This window comes from Entelurus aequoreus, linkage group LG22, assembly GCF_033978785.1.
Source record: "Entelurus aequoreus isolate RoL-2023_Sb linkage group LG22, RoL_Eaeq_v1.1, whole genome shotgun sequence".
Lineage (NCBI taxonomy): Eukaryota > Metazoa > Chordata > Actinopteri > Syngnathiformes > Syngnathidae > Entelurus > Entelurus aequoreus.
Genome location: NC_084752.1, coordinates 2,902,848 through 2,924,029, shown reverse-complemented (window position 1 = coordinate 2,924,029; position 21,182 = coordinate 2,902,848). Strand labels below are relative to the sequence as shown.

Here is a 21,182-nt window from a genome sequence, read left to right as displayed (position 1 = left end):
AAAAAAAAGGACCTTATCTTCACCATACCTGGTTGTCCAAATTAGGCATAATAATGTGTTAATTCCACAACTGTATATATCAGTATCAGTATCGGTTGATATCGGTATCGGTAATTAAAGAGTTGGACAATATCGGATATCGGCAAAAAGCCATTATCGGACATCCCTAATTATTATTTATTTTGACGTACACTGTAAGAAAAACATGTAGATTTCAGAGTAAAGTTTAGCTGCCGAAATTTTACAAAAAAAATGTGCCATTTTTTTAACAATGTCTACTGTAAATGTAAATGGGAAAACAGTACCACTGTTTTACTGTAAAATCTACGGTCGTTGTTTTTACGGTGTATTACTGTAAATGGAAAATCATTATTACACATTTTTTTGTTTTGTGTTTTTACATGAAAATTCTGGCAATTGAGCTACCAGTTTTGTACCGAAAAATAATTTTTACATTTTACAATTTGATGGCTAAGTTGCTTCAAAATCATGAGTCAAGCAGATATTTAAGTACCGTATTTTTCCGACTATAAGTCACAGTTTTTTTCATAGTTTGGCCGGGGGTGCGACTTATACTCAGGAGCGACTTATGTGTGAAATTATTAACACATTAGCGTAAAATATCAAATAATATTATTGATGTCATTGACGTAAGAGACTAGACGTATAAGATTTCATGGGATTTAGCGATTAGGAGTGACAGATTGTTTGGTAAACGTATAGCATGTTCTATATGTTATAGTTATTTGAATGACTCTTACCATAATATGTTACGTTAACATACCAGTTGGTTATTTATGCCTCATATAACGTACACTTATTCAGCCTGTTGTTCACTATTCTTTAGACATTTTAAATTGCCTTTCAAATGTCTATTCTTGCTGTTGGCTTTTATCAAATACATTTCCCCCAAAAATGCGACTTATACTCCAGTGCGACTTATATATGTTTTTGTCCTTCTTTATTATGCATTTTCGGCCGGTGCGACTTATGCTCCGGAGCGACTTATACGCCGAAAAATACGGTACATTTATAAACAAATAGATGCATGGTAATTCCAGGCCTTTGCGGGCCACATAAAATGAGGTGGAGGGCCAGTTATGGCCCCCGGGCCTTGAGTTTGAAGAATGTGGTGTAATGAGTGTAACTACTAAAAATGGATACAATCCACACTGCATGGCTTGCCCAGAACTTTATTTACACTAAAATAGTTCAAGAGTGAGATGTGCAATATAGCGCACATTAGCGCGGTGGTGTGAGGGTGCCGTGATCTGTGTGGCGGCAAACTGCGGAAAGTTGTATTTTCTTTATCAATGTACACATTTTGTTTGTATTTTTTAATTTGAAGGACAATGTGCAGTTACATTAAAGGCCTACTGAAAGCCACTACTAGCGACCACGCAGTCTGATAGTTTATATATCAATGATGAAATCTTAACATTGCAACACATGCCAATACGGCCGGGTTAACTTATAAAGTGACATTTTAAAATTCCCGCTAAACTTCCGCTTGAAAACGTCTATGTATGATGACGTATGCGCGTGACGTCAATGGTTGAAACGGAAGTATTCGGACACCATTGGATCCAATACAAAAAGCTCTGTTTTCATTGCAAAATTCCACAGTATTCTGGACATCTGTGTTGGTGAATCTTTTGCAATTTGTTTAATGAACAATGAAGACTGCAAAGAAGAAAGCTGTAGGTGGGATCGGTGTATTAGCGGCTGGCTGCAGCAACACAACCAGGAGGACTTTGACTTGGATAGCAGACGCGCTAGCCGCCGACCTCACTTTGACTTCCTCCGTCTCCGGGCTGCCGACCACATCTATGATCGGGTGAAGTCCTTCGTCGCTCCGTCGATCGCTGGAACGCAGGTGAGCACGGGTGTTGATGAGCAGATGAGGGCTGGCTGGCGTAGGTGGATAGCTAATGTTTTTAGCATAGCTCTGTCGAGGTCCCGTAGCTAAGTTAGCTTCAATGGCGTCGTTAGCAACAGCATTATTAAGTTTCGCCAGGCTGGAAAGCATTAACCGTGTAGTTACATGTACATGGTTTAATAGTATTGTTGATCTTCTGTCTATCCTTCCAGTCAGGGGTTTATTTATTTTGTTTCTATCTGCATTTAAGCCAGATGCTATCACGTTAGCTCCGTAGCTAAAGAGCTTCGCCGTTGTATTGTCGTGGAGATAAAAGTTACTGTGAATGTCCATTTCACGTTCTCGACTCTCATTTTCAAGAGGATATAGTATCCCAGGTGGTTTAAAATACAAATCCGTGATCCACAATAGAAAAAGGAGAAAGTGTGGAATCCAACGAACCCTTGTACCTAAGTTACGGTCAGAACGAAAAAAGTCCTGCACTGCACTCTAGTCCTTCACTCTCACGTTCCTCATCCACAAATCTTTCATCCTCGCTCAAATTAATGGGGTAATCATTGCTTTCTGGGTCCGAATCGCTCTCACTGCTGGTGTAAACAATGGGGAAATGTGAGGAGCCCTTCAGCATATATACATATATATATATATATATATATATATATATATATGTATATGTATATACATATATATATATATATATATATATATATATATATATATATATATATATATATATATATATATATATATATATATATATATATATATATATATATATATATATATATATAATCTGTAATAACTCGTATAACACCCCATTTTTATGACTTGATGAGGTCCCTGGGACCCCATTTAGAACATTTCTAGTGCCAACACTGATGGAGTATTGGTGCGTGCAAAACAGCAGCAGGCGGCTGTGGCCTGCTGGCCGGTTCTAATACTAATCCCATATCATCCCGGGAGCCATAGATCATTCATTCGCAGGCCTTAACTTTGACACATAGGCTTTAAAGCATGTGCTTGTAGGCCCCTCCCCTCATCTCAGAAGCATTTACAGGCGATGCCATCCTGTTTTTATGATGACTTCATTTGTAGCTGTAAACATATTTGTTTTGATTTTCATGTTTTTACGCATTTTCTCAAAATGCCTTACAGCCAATTATGCAAACGTCATGATAACATCATCCTCGCAAAATGGTCAGATTCACTTCGTTACTCAACAGCAACACAGGGAAAAAGATGTTCAAATTACAGCTATTTTTTCTCTAATTCTGCACGTTAGAAAGTGGATTTGTTTTCCCACTGTGCGGTATTTCTACAGTTAGGTTTCCTCTCTGCCAGCGCAGCCAAGACCTTCTTCCTTCCCTCTTTGTCAAGCATGCTGTGTCGTGCGCCTGCCGTCCTCAATAATGCATCCGGGGGCGTGCGTACCATCACCGTGGGGGCGCCTCGTGTTTGTATGTGACCAGAAGCACCGGCGGATCACAGCAAGCATCCCTTTTCCCGCTGACTTTCCACGACACCTCACACATTTGTAGCTTGCCATCTCTCCGAGCCCGCCACTCTCTTTGCCTCTATGGAGGGACCCCTCTTCTCGGAATGAAAGACATGTCTAGACACCTCTGAAATATACATTTCAACACGCACAGGGACCGGGGCTGCTTCGACTTAAAGAAGCCGGGGAAAAAAGAGAAGAATTTCAAAGTACACCGGCGTGTCCTCAGTCAATATCCGGCACTGTGGCGCTGCTTTATTTATGAAGGTGCTGCTTTCATCTTTCGCACTGTTGTCTATCAGCCACATCAAGTGTCCGCACGCGCTCTCTCTCCATTCTTAACACTGCCGTTATCATTACAACGCACGCATGTTTGATGAACAATATTGCTGCAACAAGCGGCGGAACAAAGGGAACAAACGTGGCGAGTGATCAGAGTGTAGTTTTCCTCGCTAACGCTCATAAATACACATCACTCGCCGTACCGTGTATCCCCTCATTCTTTTTCATCCTCTATTCTTTTTGTGCTGCACAAGAAGACGAAGGGAACATCTAAAATAAATGTTGTCCGTCTAATTGCCATTAGCGGCGGGGCAGAGGGAGCCGCCGGGGGCCCTTATTGGCGCTCTTCATCTTTAAGTCAACACCAGACAGTCATCCGAAAGGTTCAATATGGGTTTTCTCATTAATGGCCAAATCCATGGGGTAGCGCCGGTGAGCAGCGCCACGCTTTCTGCAAAGTCCCCGGGCAAGACTCCCCTCTTATTTAATTTAATGTCACTCCAGTAGGACAAGCTCACATTTATTCAGCCAGTCTGGCCTGGGGCTGTGGTCCACCAAGGGAGACAGGGACATTTACTTACACCAAAGTGTTTGCCTGAGCGTTGCATCATCTGTTTGGTGAAGAAACACCAGTCATTGTCAGAAAATAACCAGATCTCTGAAACACAACAAAAAAAAACATTATACTGCATCCTTTACCTTTTTTTTTCTCCGGTCTGTTTCAATCTCCTTCATTCTGGTGTGTCCAAACGGCGGCCCGAAGGCCTTTTGTGGTCTGCAGCTGATTTGTTCTCATTGTCCTGCATCCACATACAAAATTATACAAATACCGTATTTTTCGGAGTATAAGTCGCACCGGCCAAAAATGCATAATAAAGGAGGAAAAAAACATATATAAGTCGCACTGGAGTATAAGTCGCATTTTTTGGGGAAATGTATTTGATAAAAGCCAACAGCAAGAATAGACATTTGAAAGGCAATTTAAAATGTCTAAAGAATAGTGAACAACAGGCTGAATAAGTGTACGTTATATGAGGCATAAATAACCAACTGAGAACGTGCCTGGTATGTTAAAGGCCTACTGAAATGAATTTTTTTTATTTAAACGGGGATAGCAGTTCCATTCTATGTGTCATACTTGATCATTTCGCGATATTGCCATATTTTTGCTGAAAGGATTTAGTAGAGAACATCGACGATAAAGTTCGCAACTTTTGATCGCTGATAAAAAAAGCCTTGCCTGTACCGGAAGTAGCGTGACGTCACAGGTTGAAAGGCTCCTCACATTTCCCTTTTGTTTACACCAGCAGCGAGAGCTATGCGGACCAAGAAAGCGACGATTACCCCATTAATTTGAGCGAGGATGAAAGATTCGTGGATGAGGAACGTGAGAGTGAAGGACTAGAGTGCAGTGCAGGACGTATCTTTTTTTCGCTCTGACCGTAACTTAGGTACAAGCTAGCTCATTGGATTCCACACTTTCTCCTTTTTCTATTGTGGATCACGGATTTGTATTTTAAACCACCTGGGATACTATATCCTCTTGAAAATGAGAGTCGAGAACGCGAAATGGACATTCACAGTGACTTTTATCTCCACGACAATACATCGGTGAAGCTCTTTAGCTACGGAGCTAACGTGATAGCATCGGGCTTAAATGCAGATAGAAACAAAAGAAATAAACCCCTGACTGGAAGGATAGACAGAAAATCAACAATACTATTAAACCATGGACATGTAACTACACGGTTAATGCTTTCCAGCCTGGCGAAGCTTAACAATGCTGTTGCTAACAACGCCATTGAAGCTAACTTAGCTACGGGACCTCGACAGAGCTATGCTAAAAACATTAGCTATCCACCTACGCCAGCCAGCCCTCATCTGCTCATCAACACCCGTGCTCACCTGCGTTCCAGCGATCGACGAAGGACTTCACCCGATCATAGATAAGGTCGGCGGCCCGGAGACGGAGGAAGTCAATGTGAGGTTGGCGGCTAGCGCGTCTGCTATCCATCTCAAAGTCCTCATGGTTGTGTTGCTGCAGCCAGCCGCTAATACACCGATCCCACCTACAGCTTTCTTCTGTGCAGTCTTTGTGTTGTCCTAAAGTCAATTGTTAATATTCTTTACATAATTACTTGATAATATTTTTGTATTATTGACTGCAAGGCTTTAATTTGGAGCTAAAGTTGTTTATATTTATTGTATATGCTATAATCGGTAAACAGCAGTTAGATGATGTCACTTCCGCTAAATTACTTCCGGTTGGTTGACTTCCGGTATTCGTTCGAAAGCAAGTCATACATGTTGCGGTCTTCTGTAGTAATTTCTGTTGCCATCCTACACAAAGCGGCGAAGAAGCAATGCCGTAAGTTGTCTTTAATAAGTTAACATGTCAGACACGTTTAAAAGTGTAATAGTGCCGATATGTTAAATATAATTGTCGAACTAGATACAATGTGTTCAAGTCATTCAGACAGACGGGAGTCTCCCTCTGCTGGACATTTTGGGACATTACCGTTACATTTTCATATGTCATTGTTGACAAATATGTACAGAGACAATAAGTGTGTTTGTGTCTTTGTTCTTTTTAGTTTTTCACCATCTTGTCTATGAAGAATTGTCAAAAGTAAATGGTCAAGCTTACAACGACGTTTTCTTCATTGACTCCGGTTTGGCTTGGTGTTGAGTGGCGTTTCTACACGTCTCACGAGAACACTAAAGTCTTCATTGTTCATTAAACAAATTGCAAAAGATACACCAACACAGATGTCCAGAGTACTGTGGAATTTTGCGATGAAAACAGAGCTTTTTGTATTGGATTCAATGGTGTCCGAATACTTCCGTTTCAACGAGTGACGTCACGCGCATACGTCATCATACTTAGACGTTTTCAACCGGAAATTTAGCGGGAAATTTAAAATGTCACTTTATAAGTTAACCCGGCCGTATTGGCATGTGTTGCAATGTTAAGATTTCATCATTGATATATAAACTGTCAGACTGCGTGGTCGCTAGTAGTGGCTTTCAGTAGGCCTTTAAATATACAATATTAACAATTTTGGTCCCAGTACTGAACCTTGGGGTACTCCATGTGTTATAATCTTTTTATCTGAATCTACATTGTTCCTATGCACATACTGTTGTCTGCCACCGAGATAACTTTTCAACTAATCTCTTTGTTTGTAGCGTCACTTGCCGTCGCGTAGTTCACATGGCACGCCGTACCTCCGTAGAAAGCTGAAAAATCAAACATGTCAGCCTTCCTGGTAACAGAAACGAGGAGTGACGTAGGATGCATTTAGTTTGAATCCAAACATCTGGTGCAGCGCGGCCCACGTGCCTCTTCAGGGAATTATTGTCAGCACGCAAACATGTCTGTCATCCGCACCCTGGTGATGTGTTCTTGTATGTGCCTGCTGCAATCCTGTGCGTAATTTCAACATTTACATTCATTGATTACAGTCTCCTAAGCAGTGTCGCTGTTCATTCAAAATGTTGTTTGTCAGCCAGGGAGGGGGGGCGGGGCAGGGCGCCAAGTCCCACTATTTCTCGACAGGGAGCACCATTTAATATGCGCCTGTTGGGATGCATCTTTAATTCAGCACCTTTACCATCTCCATGCAGGCTGGTGTATTTAGTTGTCATAATGGGCTGTCATGCCTGCTTGCTGCACTGCATGGGGACACGCCGCCTGCCGGCCTTTAATCCTCGCCCATCTTCTTGTGCATGGTTCATTCACGCCCAACATGTCCTAACCGTGCAGGGCCAGCCACGCCGAGCGAGACGCGGGCATGAAAAAGCAGCTGGTGGACGACCTGAAGACCAGGCTGAAGTTCCTGCAAGACATGGAGAAGAGTTACCGTGGCCAAGCGGAGGAGCTGGAGAAGAAGGTGCTTTAAGATGCATGACAATGACCACAATCACTTAACTAATGAATGCTGATTAATTAAGGATGACATTATACTGGAAAAAATGCGGTAGTCAGAGATGCTGGTTAACATTTAAGTTGTTCTAATCTCAAGTTTCCCCAGAGGAACTCATCTAAAAGATTAATTCTATATACAAGCTAGGGTTGTACAGTATACAACAGTAACGGTACACAAAAATTTTGGTTCGGTACGTATCTCGGTTTAGAGGTCACGGTTCGGTTCATTTTCGGTACAGTAAAAAAAAAAATATATATATACATTTTTGGGTTATTTATTCACCAAATTTGCAAAATCTTCCACCAAAAATATTTTTCTTAGTGTAATATTTGATGTGAAGTAATGGGAACCTTGGATAGGTCAATAATTCATAATAACATTGATTTTGATTCAATATTATGTTTTGAGCAATGACAGTTTGAAAGAAGAAAAAAAACAGCTTTGTTTTATTAGTCAACATTGCAACTTTTTGTAAATGACATTTAACCTTTAAGCTTTTTTATTTCACTTTTGTTATGTTTTTGTTTATTTGAATAGTATTTTTAGAATGTGCCGTGGGCCTTTAAAACATTAGCTGTGGGCCGCAAATGGCCTCCGGGGCACACTTTTGACACCCCTGCTATAGATAATAAAAAATTAAATGTGATAAATCTATGGATAAAAAGGCGACGCATGCGCGTTTATCATAACTCTCTCTCTCTCTCTCTCTCTCTGCCCCTCCCTCACCAATGCTGCTGCGCGCACAATTTGTTTTGTTCTTAACCCCTTCTTAACCCTGAACGTACATTGAAAATACACGCAACCCTAACTCCAAATGCCGGACATTTGAGGCATTTAAGAAACTCCGCCCTGACAGCTCCGCAAAAGAGGACATGTCCGGTGAAAAGAGGACGTATGGTCAGTCTATCCTAGCCCGTTAGCTGCTAGCATGCCGTGTGTTGTGCCTCGGTGTGCATTGTTTACACAACGTGCGTTACGCTACTTAATATGAACCGAACCGAAACCCCCATACCAACGGTTTAATACAAATACACATACTGTTACACCTAATGACCATAGTAACTAATTAGATGACCATAGTAACTAATTAGATGACCATAATAACTAGTATATTATGCAAAAGTGCAGATTCCAAGCATTGAAATACTTAGTATAGTTGAAGACTTCCGGTCATTAGAAAACATGAGTGCACATCATAATGGCAGCTACACTTTACATCTTAAAGATCTAAAAAAAATGATTGGGAATGTCCGGCGGGCCAGATTGAAAAGCTTTACGGGCCTTAATTTGCCCAGGTCTGTTCTAAGAGCATGACGACATAAGTTGTGAAGTACAAAAAAGTGTTGACAAAAGTGCACATGGATGCACGATGACCACACATCACATCTCATCTGCAGCCAGTGATGACATCATTTACCTCACTGATACACAAGTTCCAAAGGATGCAATAGCACCCGCATGAGTCACCACATTAAAAAAAAAAGAATATTGGATTATAACCGACCGGTCTGATGCGTGTAGTGGCGCGGTGTCATTTGCAGCTAATTTGATGGAGGTAAACAGTGAACAGCAGTGCATGATGGCCTTTGTCAATGTCAAGCTTGCAGGCCCAGGCCATGTTTGTTTACAGTCTTTCCTACATACTTTATTTACCTACTCACTTTTTACTTGGAGCCACAGTTCGCTGGTAATGTTTGCTGCGGATAAATGCCGTCATGATTTTGTCATCCTTTCCTTTTGTGCAGGTCAAGTCTTTGTCAGAGGAAGCCTCCAACAGAAAGTCCTTCATCGAGTCTCTAAAGAGGCGACTGAATGTGGCGACCACAGAGAAAAGCCAGCACGAGGCGTCTTGTGCCAAACTGAAGGACGACCTGGAAAAAAAGGTTTTGGATTTATCCTGAACTCATTTTACTCTACTTTTTACTTCCACCACAAAGTTATTTAATCATTGCCGTTAGTTAATAAAATAACCAGAGGTGGGTAGTAACGCGCTACATTTACCCCGATACATCTACTTGAGTAACTTTTGGGATCAATTGTACTTCTAAGAGTAGTTTTAATGCAACATACTTTTACTTGAGTATATTTATAGAGAAGAAACGCTACTTTTACTGCGCTCCATTTATCTACATTCAGCTCGCTACTCGCTACTGATTTTTATCCATCTGTTAATGCACGCTTTGTTTGTTTTGGTCTGTCAGACAGACCTTCAAAGTAGGATCTATCGCATGTCTGCGTTTCACCAATCAAATGCAGTCACCAGTGACCTTTGACTCCGTTACACCAATCAAATGCGGTCACTGGTGACGTTTGACTCCGTTTCACCAATCAAATGCAGTCACTGGTGACGTTTGACTCCGTTTCACCAATCAAACAAAGCCAGGCGGTCACATGATTAACTGCACTTAAAGTTTCAGCGCGCGTTGTCATATGTGTCTCCCCAAACAAGTGGACATTTCAGCTTACATGAACTCAACGTCAAATTTGAGAAAGCACATTGCAGAAAGTAACGTTAGTAGATATTTTGGCTGTCACCATAGGCTGGTGTTAGCTTCCCTGCTATGAATCACTGTCAAATGTACATGGTGTGGGGACATTAACGCACTGCAGCCTCATAGACAGACTGACACACACACACACACACACACACACACACACACACACACACACACACACACACACACACACATGCATAGAAACACCACTCAGAAGTGCACAGTGTGGTTTGCGTAACGGCTAACTTGTTATTTTCCTTTGTAATCTCTGCCTACTGAGCCTATGGTGCTGTTAAGTTATTGTGGCTCAATTTGCCTTCATTTTTTTAATGTTAATGTATTATTATTTAATATACATTATTGTTTTAGTTGCTTAAGAGATATTCCTGGCTCTGAATTTGCTCATTGCTATTTTGATGTTTTTGTGCGTTACTTGTTGCCGTCATCATTAAACGAACAGGTTACTCATCAGTTACTCAGTACTTGAGTAGTAGTTTTTCACAACATACTTTTTACTTTTACTCCAGTAAATATTTGGGTGACTACTCCTTACTTTTACTTGAGTAATACATCTCTAAAGTAACAGTACTCTTATTTGAGTACAATTTCTGGCTACTCTACCCACCTCTGAAAATAACTAAAAAAGTTAGAGCGGATTTTTATGAAACTTTTAGGAAAACATCCGTAATGGAATAAGTAATAACTTATTGGAATTTGAGCCTTATGGTGATTTTTTTTTTTTACTACATTACCTTATGTTTAGGTTCTTGTGTGTGTGTGTGTGTGTGTGTGTGTGTGTGTGTGTGTGTGTGTGTGTGTGTGTGTGTGTGTGTGTGTGTGTGTGTGTGTGTGTGTGTGTGTGCGTGCGTGCGTGCGTGCGTGCGTGCGTGCGTGCGTGCGTGCGTGCGTGCGTGCGTGCGTGCGTGCGTGCGTGCGTGCGTGCGTGCGTGCGTGCGTGCGTGCGTGCGTGCGTGCGTGCGTGCGTGCGTGCGTGCGTGCGTGCGTGCGTGCGTGCGTGCGTGCGTGCGTGCGTGCGTGCGTGCGTGCGTGCGTGCGTTTCCCACCAATCCTTCAGTGATGTCCGACTTCAATGACTACCTCTCAAAATACCATAATTGATGTCACCACATGACCATTGCTGGAGAAATACTATACAGGAACACATTTACGCACTACTGAGCATTGAAACAGTTCAACAGTGTACAAAATGAATTCTTTGCTGGCGCATTTAAAAATCAATATACCTGCATCAGCAATTAAAACATACACTATATTGCCAAAAGTATTTGGCCACCTGCTTTTGTTCACCTACTCAGTGGCCTAGTGGTTAGAGTGTCCGCCCTGAGATGGGTAGGTTGTGAGTTCAAACCCCGGCCGAGTCATACCAAAGACTATAAAAATGGGAGCCATTACCTCCTTGCTTGGATCTCAGCATCAAGGGTTGGAATTGGGGGTTAAACCACCAAAAATGATTCCCGGGCGCGGCCACCGCCGCTGCTCACTGCTCCCCTCACCTCCCAGGGGGTGATCAAGGGTGATGGGTCAAATGCAGAGAATAATTTTGTAATAGGAATGTTTTTTTTAATGCATGTTTTCACACTACGCTCAGAATATGCCGCAACCTTCGTGTTTGTAAATAACCGAGTAGTCCTTCTTGGTGTGTTGTTGTTGTTGCAGGAGCAGAGAGTTCATGCCCTCCAGGCTCGCGTGGCCGCCAGCGATCAGGCCTCGGCCGCTCTGGAACACAGCGCCACTGAGCAAATGGAGAGACTGACCGAGCAGAGCTCCCAAGCGTTGGACGGGCTTCAGAGACAGCTGGGCCAGGCCTCCTCCCAGCTGGAGCAGCTTCACGCTTTCATCAAGGTGCGCCGCTAAAGGGCCGCTTCATCGAAGGCCAAAAGGGCTGAATCATCGAGCGTGTCTTAAATCACTGTCAGGGGCCGGCAACTTCTTCTGTGATAGAATATATATTATAGAAGATGGATGTCATTATGCACACGTTTTCCTATTGCTTAAGGAGATAAAGGCCATCACAGGTAGATAAATTAGATGTTAGAGGGAATTGGCTTGGTTATTTTTGTAGAGATGTAATCCATCACCTGGAGGTTTGTTTGTCTATCTGGCACGCACTGATAAAGAGTGTCACCCACCACAACTTGGCTGTGCTGACAGCCGTCTGTCAAAAAAAGACGGAGCTCTGCAGAGATAGCGATGTCTATTTTCTGCACATACATAAATCATGCACATGGTTTGGTGGCGCTTTGCCAGCTTTCATCTGATCTTTGGTGGATACGTTCTTTTATCGCCTTCTCCAACTTTCAAACAAACCTGGGATCAGTTGAGAGTAGGGGTGTGACGGTACACAAAAACTTGGGTTAATCTGAGGCTGAGTTGACTTGATTTTAACGATAAATGCGTTAAAATGTAATATCGGAAATTATCGGTATCTGTTTTTTTATTATCTGTATCGTTTTGGTTTTTTTTTTATTAAATCAACATAAAAAACACAAGATACACTTACAATTAGTGCACCAACCCAAAAAACCTCCCTCCCCCCATTTCTTTCTGTTATCAATATTCTGGTTCCTACATTATATATCAATATATATCAATACAGTCTGCAAGGGATACAGTCCGTAAGCACACATGATTGTGCGTGCTGCTGCTCCACTAATAGTACTAACCTTTAACACTTCATTTTACTCATTTTCATTCATTACTAGTTTCTATGTAACTGTTTTTATATTGTTTTTCTTTCTTTTTTATTCAAGAAAATGTTTTTAATTTAGTTATCTTATTTCTTTTTTTTTTTTTTTAAAGTACCTTATCTTCACCATACCTGGTTGTCCAAATTAGGCATAATAATGTGTTAATTCCACGACTGTATATATCGGTTGATATCGGTATCGGTTGATATCGGTATCGGTAATTAAAGAGTTGGACAATATCGGACATTATATATCAATATATATCAATACAGTCTGCAAGGGATACAGTCCGTAAGCACACATGATTGTGCGTGCTGCTGCTCCACTAATAGTACTAACCTTTAACACTTCATTTTACTCATTTTCATTCATTACTAGTTTCTATGTAACTGTTTTTATATTGTTTTACTTTCTTTTTTATTCAAGAAAATGTTTTTAATTTAGTTATCTTATTTTATTTTATTTTTTTAAAAGTACCTTATCTTCACCATACCTGGTTGTCCAAATTAGGCATAATAATGTGTTAATTCCACGACTGCATATATCGGTTGATATCGGTATCGGTTGATATCGGTATCGGTAATTAAAGAGTTGGACAATATCGGAATATCGGATATCGGCAAAAAGCCATTATCGGACATCCCTACTTGACACTGTTTAATGTTGCACTTTTTATATGTAGAAGAAAAGTTTTGTCATTTTATTTCATCTGAACAACAACTTGAGGCAGTTTAATGTTGATTAACGTGGGCATAAACGTAGAACGATAAACGTATTGGGGTGTTACCATTTAGTGGTCAATTGTACGGAATATGTACTGTACTGTAGGGATGTGCGTATCGATCCTGTGGTATCGATATATCGATACTCACACGCTACTCATTTGGCATCACTTTTCTGAAAAAAGTATCGATATAAACCAAAAAACGGCGTGTGGGGGGTGCAAGCATCACTTTCAGATGTTTTTGATGACTTACTTAAGTTACTATGTGCTGGGACACCCCTGTACCTGGCAGAGTATAGAGCTGGCCCAGTCACGTGACAGGAGACAGCCAATGAGCGTGGTCAACGTGCAACACACACACGCACACACAGCCGACATATCCAGTGTTGTCCAATTGTTGACTTAAAACAGGCATTGTTTGTTTTTTTTGTAGTAATGTTTACTGAATATTTTTGTTTAAATGATTATCCTAAATTCAAATAATTTCCACACAGGGGAATTTACTGTTAGTTGAAAATTGCTTGAGTATTTAAAACAAGATCAGAAAGAGATACAATTTGGAGATTCTTCATCTTTACATTACAGTTGTATTGTTTTCCAAGAAAATCTTGAATATATGATTGATTGTGATTTTGGTTTTAATCTGTAAAATGATTTCTTACATTTCGAAAACATTAGCCTATTTCATATTTCATTAATTGCTAATTATATCACAAACTTTAAAAAATAACTGCAGCTTCTTGCAATTCGGATTTGACTGTTAATTGGAAAGCCCTAATATTTAATTATTATTATATATAATATATAGTTATTATTATATATAATATTTAATTTATTTTTCATATTTATGTTATTTATTTTAATTTTACTTTTATTATATATTGACCATAATAAATGTGGTATAAATGGTCTGTATTTGTCTTAAATAATAACAATAGTAATAATATTTTTGACTGACAAAAAATTGCCAATAAGAAATTATTGGTATCGGTATCGGTATCGATGAAAATGCAAGAAAAAGTATCGGTGTCGTATCGAATCCTAAAAGTGTGGTATCGCCCATCCCTACTGTACTGTGCAATCTACTAGTAAAAGTCTCAATCGATCAATCCAAAAAAGCACTTTATATGTAGAAAAGTTTTGTTAAGAAACCATTCTGAGCCTTATCTTATTTAGTTTTTATTGTATATATGTTGACCACATTAACCCTGGCAATGGACCCTGTGTGTATATGTACACTACCGTTCAAAAGTTTGGGGTCACATGTAAATGTCCTTATTTTTGAAGGAAAAGCACTGTACTTTTCAATGAAGATAACTTTAAAGTAGTCTTAACTTGAAAGAAATACACTCTATACATTGCTAATGTGCTAAATGACTATTCTAGCTGCAAATGTCTGGTTTTTGGTGCAATATCTACATAGGTGTATAGAGGCCCATTTCCAGCAACTATCACTCCAGTGTTCTAATGGTACAATGTGTTTGCTCATTGGCTCAGAAGGCTAATTGATGATTAGAAAACCCTTGTGCAATCATGTTCACACATCTGAAAACACTTTAGCTCGTTACAGAAGCTACAAAACTGACCTTCCTTTGAGCAGATTGAGTTTCTGGGGCATCACATTTGTGGGCTCAATTAAACGCTCAAAATGGCCAGAAAAAGAGAACTTTCATCTGAAACTCGACAGTCTATTCTTGTTCTTAGAAATGAAGGCTATTCCACTAAATTGTTTGGGTGACCCCAAACTTTTGAACGGTAGTGTATGTTATGCCATTGTTTACAAATTTGGTAAATAAATAACCCAAAAATGTATATTTTGTTGTTTTCTTACTGTACCGAAAATGAACCAAAACGTGACCTCTAAACCGAGGTACCGTATTTTACGCAGTATAAGTCGCTCCGGAGTATAAGTCGCACGGGCCGGAAAAAAAAAAAAAAAACCATATATAAGTCGCACTGGAGTATAAGTCACATTTTTTGGAGAAATTTATTTGATAAAAGCCAACAGCAAGAATAGACATTTGAAAGGCAATTTAAAATGTCTAAAGAATAGTGAACAACAGGCTGAATAAGTGTACGTTATATGAGGCATAAATAACCAACTGGTATGTTAACGTAACATATTATGGTAAGAGTCATTCAAATAACTATAACATATAGAACATGCTATACGTTTACCAAACAATCTGTCACTCCTAATCGCTAAATCCCATGAAATCTTATACGTCTAGTCTCTTACGTGAATGAGCTAAATAATATTAATTGATATTTTACGCTAATTTGTTAATAATTTCACACATAAATCGCTCCTGAGTATAAGTCGCACGGAACAAATTCCCAGAACACCTTGCAGCACTAACTCTTCCGGGCTAGAATATACACACCAGCTACCACCAAACCCCGCCCACCTCAACCGACGCACGGAGGGGGGGGTTGATGTGTGGGGAGGCGGGGTTTGGTAGTAGCTGGTGTGTATATTCTAGCCCGGAAGAGTTAGTGCTGCATGGGATTCTGGGTATTTGTTGTGTTGTGTTTATGTTGTGTTACGGTGCGGATGTTCTCCCGAAATGTGTTTGTCATTCTTGTTTGGTGTGGGTTCACAGTGTGGCGCATATTTGTAACAGTGTTAAAGTTGTTTATACCGTCACCCTCAGTGTGACCTGTATGGCTGTTGACCAAGTATGTCTTGCAGGCACTTGCGTGTGTGTACAGAAGCCAAATGCAACATGTGACAGAGCTGGCACGCTGTTTGAACAGATTGTAGAGGGCGCTAAAGGCAGCGCCATCACGGCACGCCCTTAATATTGTTGTTTGGGTGAAAATCGGCAGACATTCGAGAGAATGGTTACCCTGAAATTCGGGAGTCTTCCGGAAAAATCGGGAGGGTTGGCAAGTGTGACGCGCCATTCATATAAAACTCGCGGGACGCACTAACATTACATTTTCATATTAATCAAATCAACTTTATTTATAAAGCACATTTAAAATGTACCACAGGGGTAGCCAAAGTGCTGTACAATGGGCAGGTTAAAAGATAATACGAGTACCAAGCAAACACCACACAACACAAACAGAACACGATAAAAATGGTAATAAAACATAAAAGCAGGTTCACAGCAGGTGTGTTATGGGGCGCCATTGCAGGATGGATGTCACTCTGTGTTAAAAGCCATGGAATAAAAGTATGTTTTTAAGAGAGATTTAAAAACAGGAAGAGAGGAGGCTTGTCTAACACTAAGAGGTAGCTCGTTCCAGAGCTTGGGAGCAGCAGCGGCGAAAGCTCTGTCACCTTTGATTGATGGATTGAGACTTTAATTAGTCGGTTGCACAGTGAAGTACATATTCCGTACAATTGACCACTAAATGGTAACACCCCAATAAGTTTTTCAACTTGTTTAAGTCGGGGTCCACTTAAATGGATTCATGATACAGATATATACTATCATATATACTATCATTATAATACAGTCATCACACAAGATAATCACATTGAATTATTTACATTATTTACAATCAGGGGTGTGGAGGGGGGGTGGGAGGTATGGACATCAAGTAGTGGACATAGAGAGAGAGAGAGAGAGAGAGAGAGAGAGAGAGATCAGAAGGCATAAGAAAAAGAAAAAGTATCTGCATTTGATTGTTTACATTTGATTATTAGCAATCCGGGGAGGGTGTTAGTTTAGGGTTGTAGCTGCCTGGAGGTGAACTTTTATTGCGGTTTTGAAGGAGGATAGAGATGCCCTTTCTTTTACACCTGTTGGGAGTGCATTCCACATTGATGTGGCATAGAAAGAGAATGAGTTAAGACCTTTGTTAGTTCGGAATCTGGGTTTAACGTGGTTAGTGGAGCTCCCCCTGGTGTTGTGGTTATGGCGGTCATTGACGTTAAGGAAGTAGTTTGACATGTACTTCGGTATCAGGGAGGTGTAGCGGATTTTATAGACCAGGCTCAGTGCAAGTTGTTTAACTCTGTCCTGCACCTTGAGCCAGCCCACTTTAGAGAAGTGGGTAGGAGTGAGGTGGGATCTGGGGTGGAGGTCTAGAAGTAACCTGACTAGCTTGTTCTGAGATGTTTGGAGTTTAGATTTGAGGGTTTTGGAGGTGCTGGGGTACCAGGAGGTGCCTCTAAGGTGCGGGCCGCAAAATAACGTCTCGCGGGCCTCAATTGGCCCGCCGGCCGCGTGTCTGAGACCCCCGGCTTTAAAGAGTAGGTGCGTTATTTTTATTCGGGGAAACATTGAAATGTAGTTGACCATGCTCGCATTGCGTCTCACCTCCGTTTCCCATAACCCGGGGCAGGTGGGGGCCATTGTGGTGTTGTTGTTGAGGATTCACATCATTGTTTGCCTGCCCCTGGCTCCTGTGATCCCCTATAAGAACAGCCGGCCCTTTGATTGGGCTGCCTACGTCCGGAGGAGATTTACTCTTGCCGTGTATTGATCAGGACTGGGGGGGCTGTGTGTGTGTGTGTGTGTGTGTGTGTGTGTGTGTGTGTGTGTTTCTCAATGTCTTTATGGGCTTGTTTTTTTGTTGTGTTTGTGCCTGAATGTGTATGCAGAGAATAGTTTCATTCTTATTGAGTGCCAGCAGACCCATACGCCTCAGGCACTGCTAAAAAAATTGGCCTTGAATCCAATGGCACAAAAACTGTAAGTTTATTGTTCTTCTTATAAATAACAACTAAATGTCAAATTGACTTTTAAGTGCAGGGAATCCAATGTGTCAAAACCGTTTTTTTGAGCGCTGATAACCCTGAATGCCCTTATCCTAGAATTCATTTTGTGGCCAGTCTAATGAACGTGGATCATCTTCTCCTCCTTGACGCTTCTTGTGTTTTTGAAGGGCCCTTTGTGCCCTCGTGCGTGTGTGTGGAAAGGTTCAGTTATTATTGAATATGTCTTTTTAGCTGCTCATTTGATCCCCATCGCTATGCCTTAATCCTCGCCTCGTCTAAATTGGCCCTCTGGCTATAGTGATTGTGCTGCTAGCCCCGGCTAAGAGCTCTCAACAAACACACACACACACAACACCTACTGTGTGCGTGTGTGTTCCGTTGTTCCTCCCGCGGCCCGAAATGGGGGTGATGAATTCCCTTCTTAATCTCTTTCCAGATTATTCCACATGCAGGGTTTAGGTCAATTAAATGTAACCCTCCACTAGTGACAGTGAATATCTATTAAGGCCGTAAATGAAAGAATGGGATGTGTAATGTGCTATGTATTCCTTACGGGTAAACACTTTTTACAAAACCAGCTCCATTTATCAGATCAAATACACAATAGTTACGATTTAATAATATCCATCTAACACTCTGAGGTTAGAAGCAGTCGATTGCAAAAATATTTCTAGACTTCTGATTGGCTAAACCCATTAAATGAATGCATTGCACTTTTTAACAGGATCACCACCATCAACCTTTTAATAGCCTCTCCGAACTATCCCACCATCGGAATGATACTATTACCAACTGTATGATAATATAATACCGTCAAAACATTCCTCTTAATCATGACAAAAAACAAAGTTGTTTTGTGAACTGGAAAAATTCCCGGTTTTCCCGAAATTCCAGGAATTCCCTAATACCATTTCTCAATTCAACATGTTACTACTTCAACATTTGTCGACCGATTTGAAAAATGTCGACCCCAACCATTTCAACTCATTCAGACCATTTAAGTTTGTTTTTTTTACCGTTTTCAAAAAAATTCCCGCTTTACCCGAAATTCCTAATTTTGGGGAAATTGTAATTGAAATCAATGGGACATTCTTCAAAGTTCCACCATGCCCACATTTTTCATCTGATTCAAAGCGTTCCAACTTCAAACTGTTCAGTTTATTCGGGAATTGCGGGCTTTCCCTTGACAAATTCCAAACATTCCCAGATTTCCCCAGAACTCCCGGTTTTCCGGGACATTTTCCCTTGTGGATCATTAAAGTTTGTCTAAGTGTAAGTTTCCCATTCAAAATGAATTGGCCATTTTTCAAACTTCCACCATTTCCACGTTTTTCAACTTATTCAAACCCTTCAAACCATTTTCAAAAATATTCCCGCTTTACCCGAAATTCCCATTTTTGGTGGAAATTCTCATTGAAATCAATAGGACATTCTTCAAAGTTCCACATTTTTCATCTGATTCAAACTGTTCCAACTTCAAAATATTCAACCCTGTTCAGGAATTGTGTGCTCTACTTCAAGAGTTCTAAAACAATTCCAGGATGTCGGTTCAACTTCAGCATTGGAGCATTCACACGCAATTCCTCCAGGAATTGCCTCATCTAGTTGATTGATAAGCTCCAACTGCTTCGCACTCAGTCATGTTTTTGATCATTTGTTTGCTTAAATTTAATGAATATCATCCACTTCTGCTTCGCACTCACTTTTTTCCTTCCCCATGTTTGGGAAAACAAAGTTATGATGATCTCCAGCTGAAAGCTAATGCAAGCGAGTAAGACCAGATGTTTTGGTGCGATCTCAGAAACCAGCAAATGCTTGTAACTCCAATTCTTGTTTGCAACGTAAAGCCGAGAGACAGCTCTTAACTGAAATCACTCTCTTAAGTTGAGGTACGACTGTGTTGTATTTTACATCTTGCTCTGTTGTTCTAAAAAAAACTGCGACAAAAGCTATTTGAAATATGTTATTTTTGTTTGAGTTTTGGTTGTGCGCAAAGCATTTAGTTGTGAAAAAAGACAAAACAGGACTTCACACACTGCAAAAAGTCAGTGTTCAAAAACAAGAAAAATTAACACAAAAATGAGGGGTATTTTATTTGAACTAAGCAAAATTATCTGCCAATAGAACAAGAAAAATTTTTCTTGTCAAGACTTTCCAAAACAAGTCAAATTAGCTAACTTCAATTAACCCAAAAATACCTTAAAATAAGTATATTCTCACTAATAAGTGCACTTTTCTTGGTAGAAAAGAAAAGAGACCTTTTTGCTCAATATGTTGAAAAATATTCTTAAATGAAATAAATGCTAGTGCCATTATCTTGACATAATGATATGCGCTCGGCATTACATTTCTTGAAACCAGCAAACTTTTACTAAAAACTAATTTATTGTTCTTAATGGAAAGGCAACAAGGCAAGCGCTTGTTACTCTCAGGGTCTCCTAGCCGCTCAGGCAAATCGTATGGTTTAAAAAATGCGTTTTTTCCATCGACAACATGACATCATCGCGCCAAGTGCGTGCTCTTTCAGTCAATTAGTGTGCATATATACAGCCCGGCCCCCGGCCAAATTTTTTTTAATTGTAATTTTGAGGAATTTATGTGCATGAACTATTTCTGTTCAAAATAGTTAGAAATGTCACATGTTAAATGTTTAAATATTAACTGTCAGTTTACTGTACTGTGCCAACTGTACTGCCGTATTTTTCGGACTATAAGTCGAAAATGCATAATAAAGAAGGAAAAAAACATATATAAGTCGCACTGGAGTATAAGTCGCATTTTTGGGGGGAAATGTATTTGATAAAAGCCAACAGCAAGAATAGACATTTGAAAGGCAATTTAAAATGTCTAAAGAATAGTGAACAACAGGCTGAATAAGTGTACGTTATATGAGGCATAAATAACCAACTGCTATGTTAACGTAACATATTATGGTAAGAGTCATTCAAATAACTATAACATATAGAACATGCTATATGTTTACCAAACAATCTGT

At 40.2% G+C, this 21,182-nt stretch overlaps 1 protein-coding gene across 1 annotated transcript in view; it reads left to right on the top strand.

The window, feature by feature from the left end:
• LOC133639869 (centlein-like) overlaps window positions 1–21,182 on the top strand; it is a 124,031-nt gene that overhangs the window by 33,025 nt on the left and 69,824 nt on the right. Inside the window, exons 6-8 of the mRNA XM_062033533.1 lie at window positions 7,423–7,549; window positions 9,331–9,468; window positions 11,758–11,943. Of these exons, the coding sequence (XP_061889517.1) occupies window positions 7,423–7,549; window positions 9,331–9,468; window positions 11,758–11,943 (451 nt within the window). The remainder of the gene's footprint in view (window positions 1–7,422; window positions 7,550–9,330; window positions 9,469–11,757; window positions 11,944–21,182) is intronic.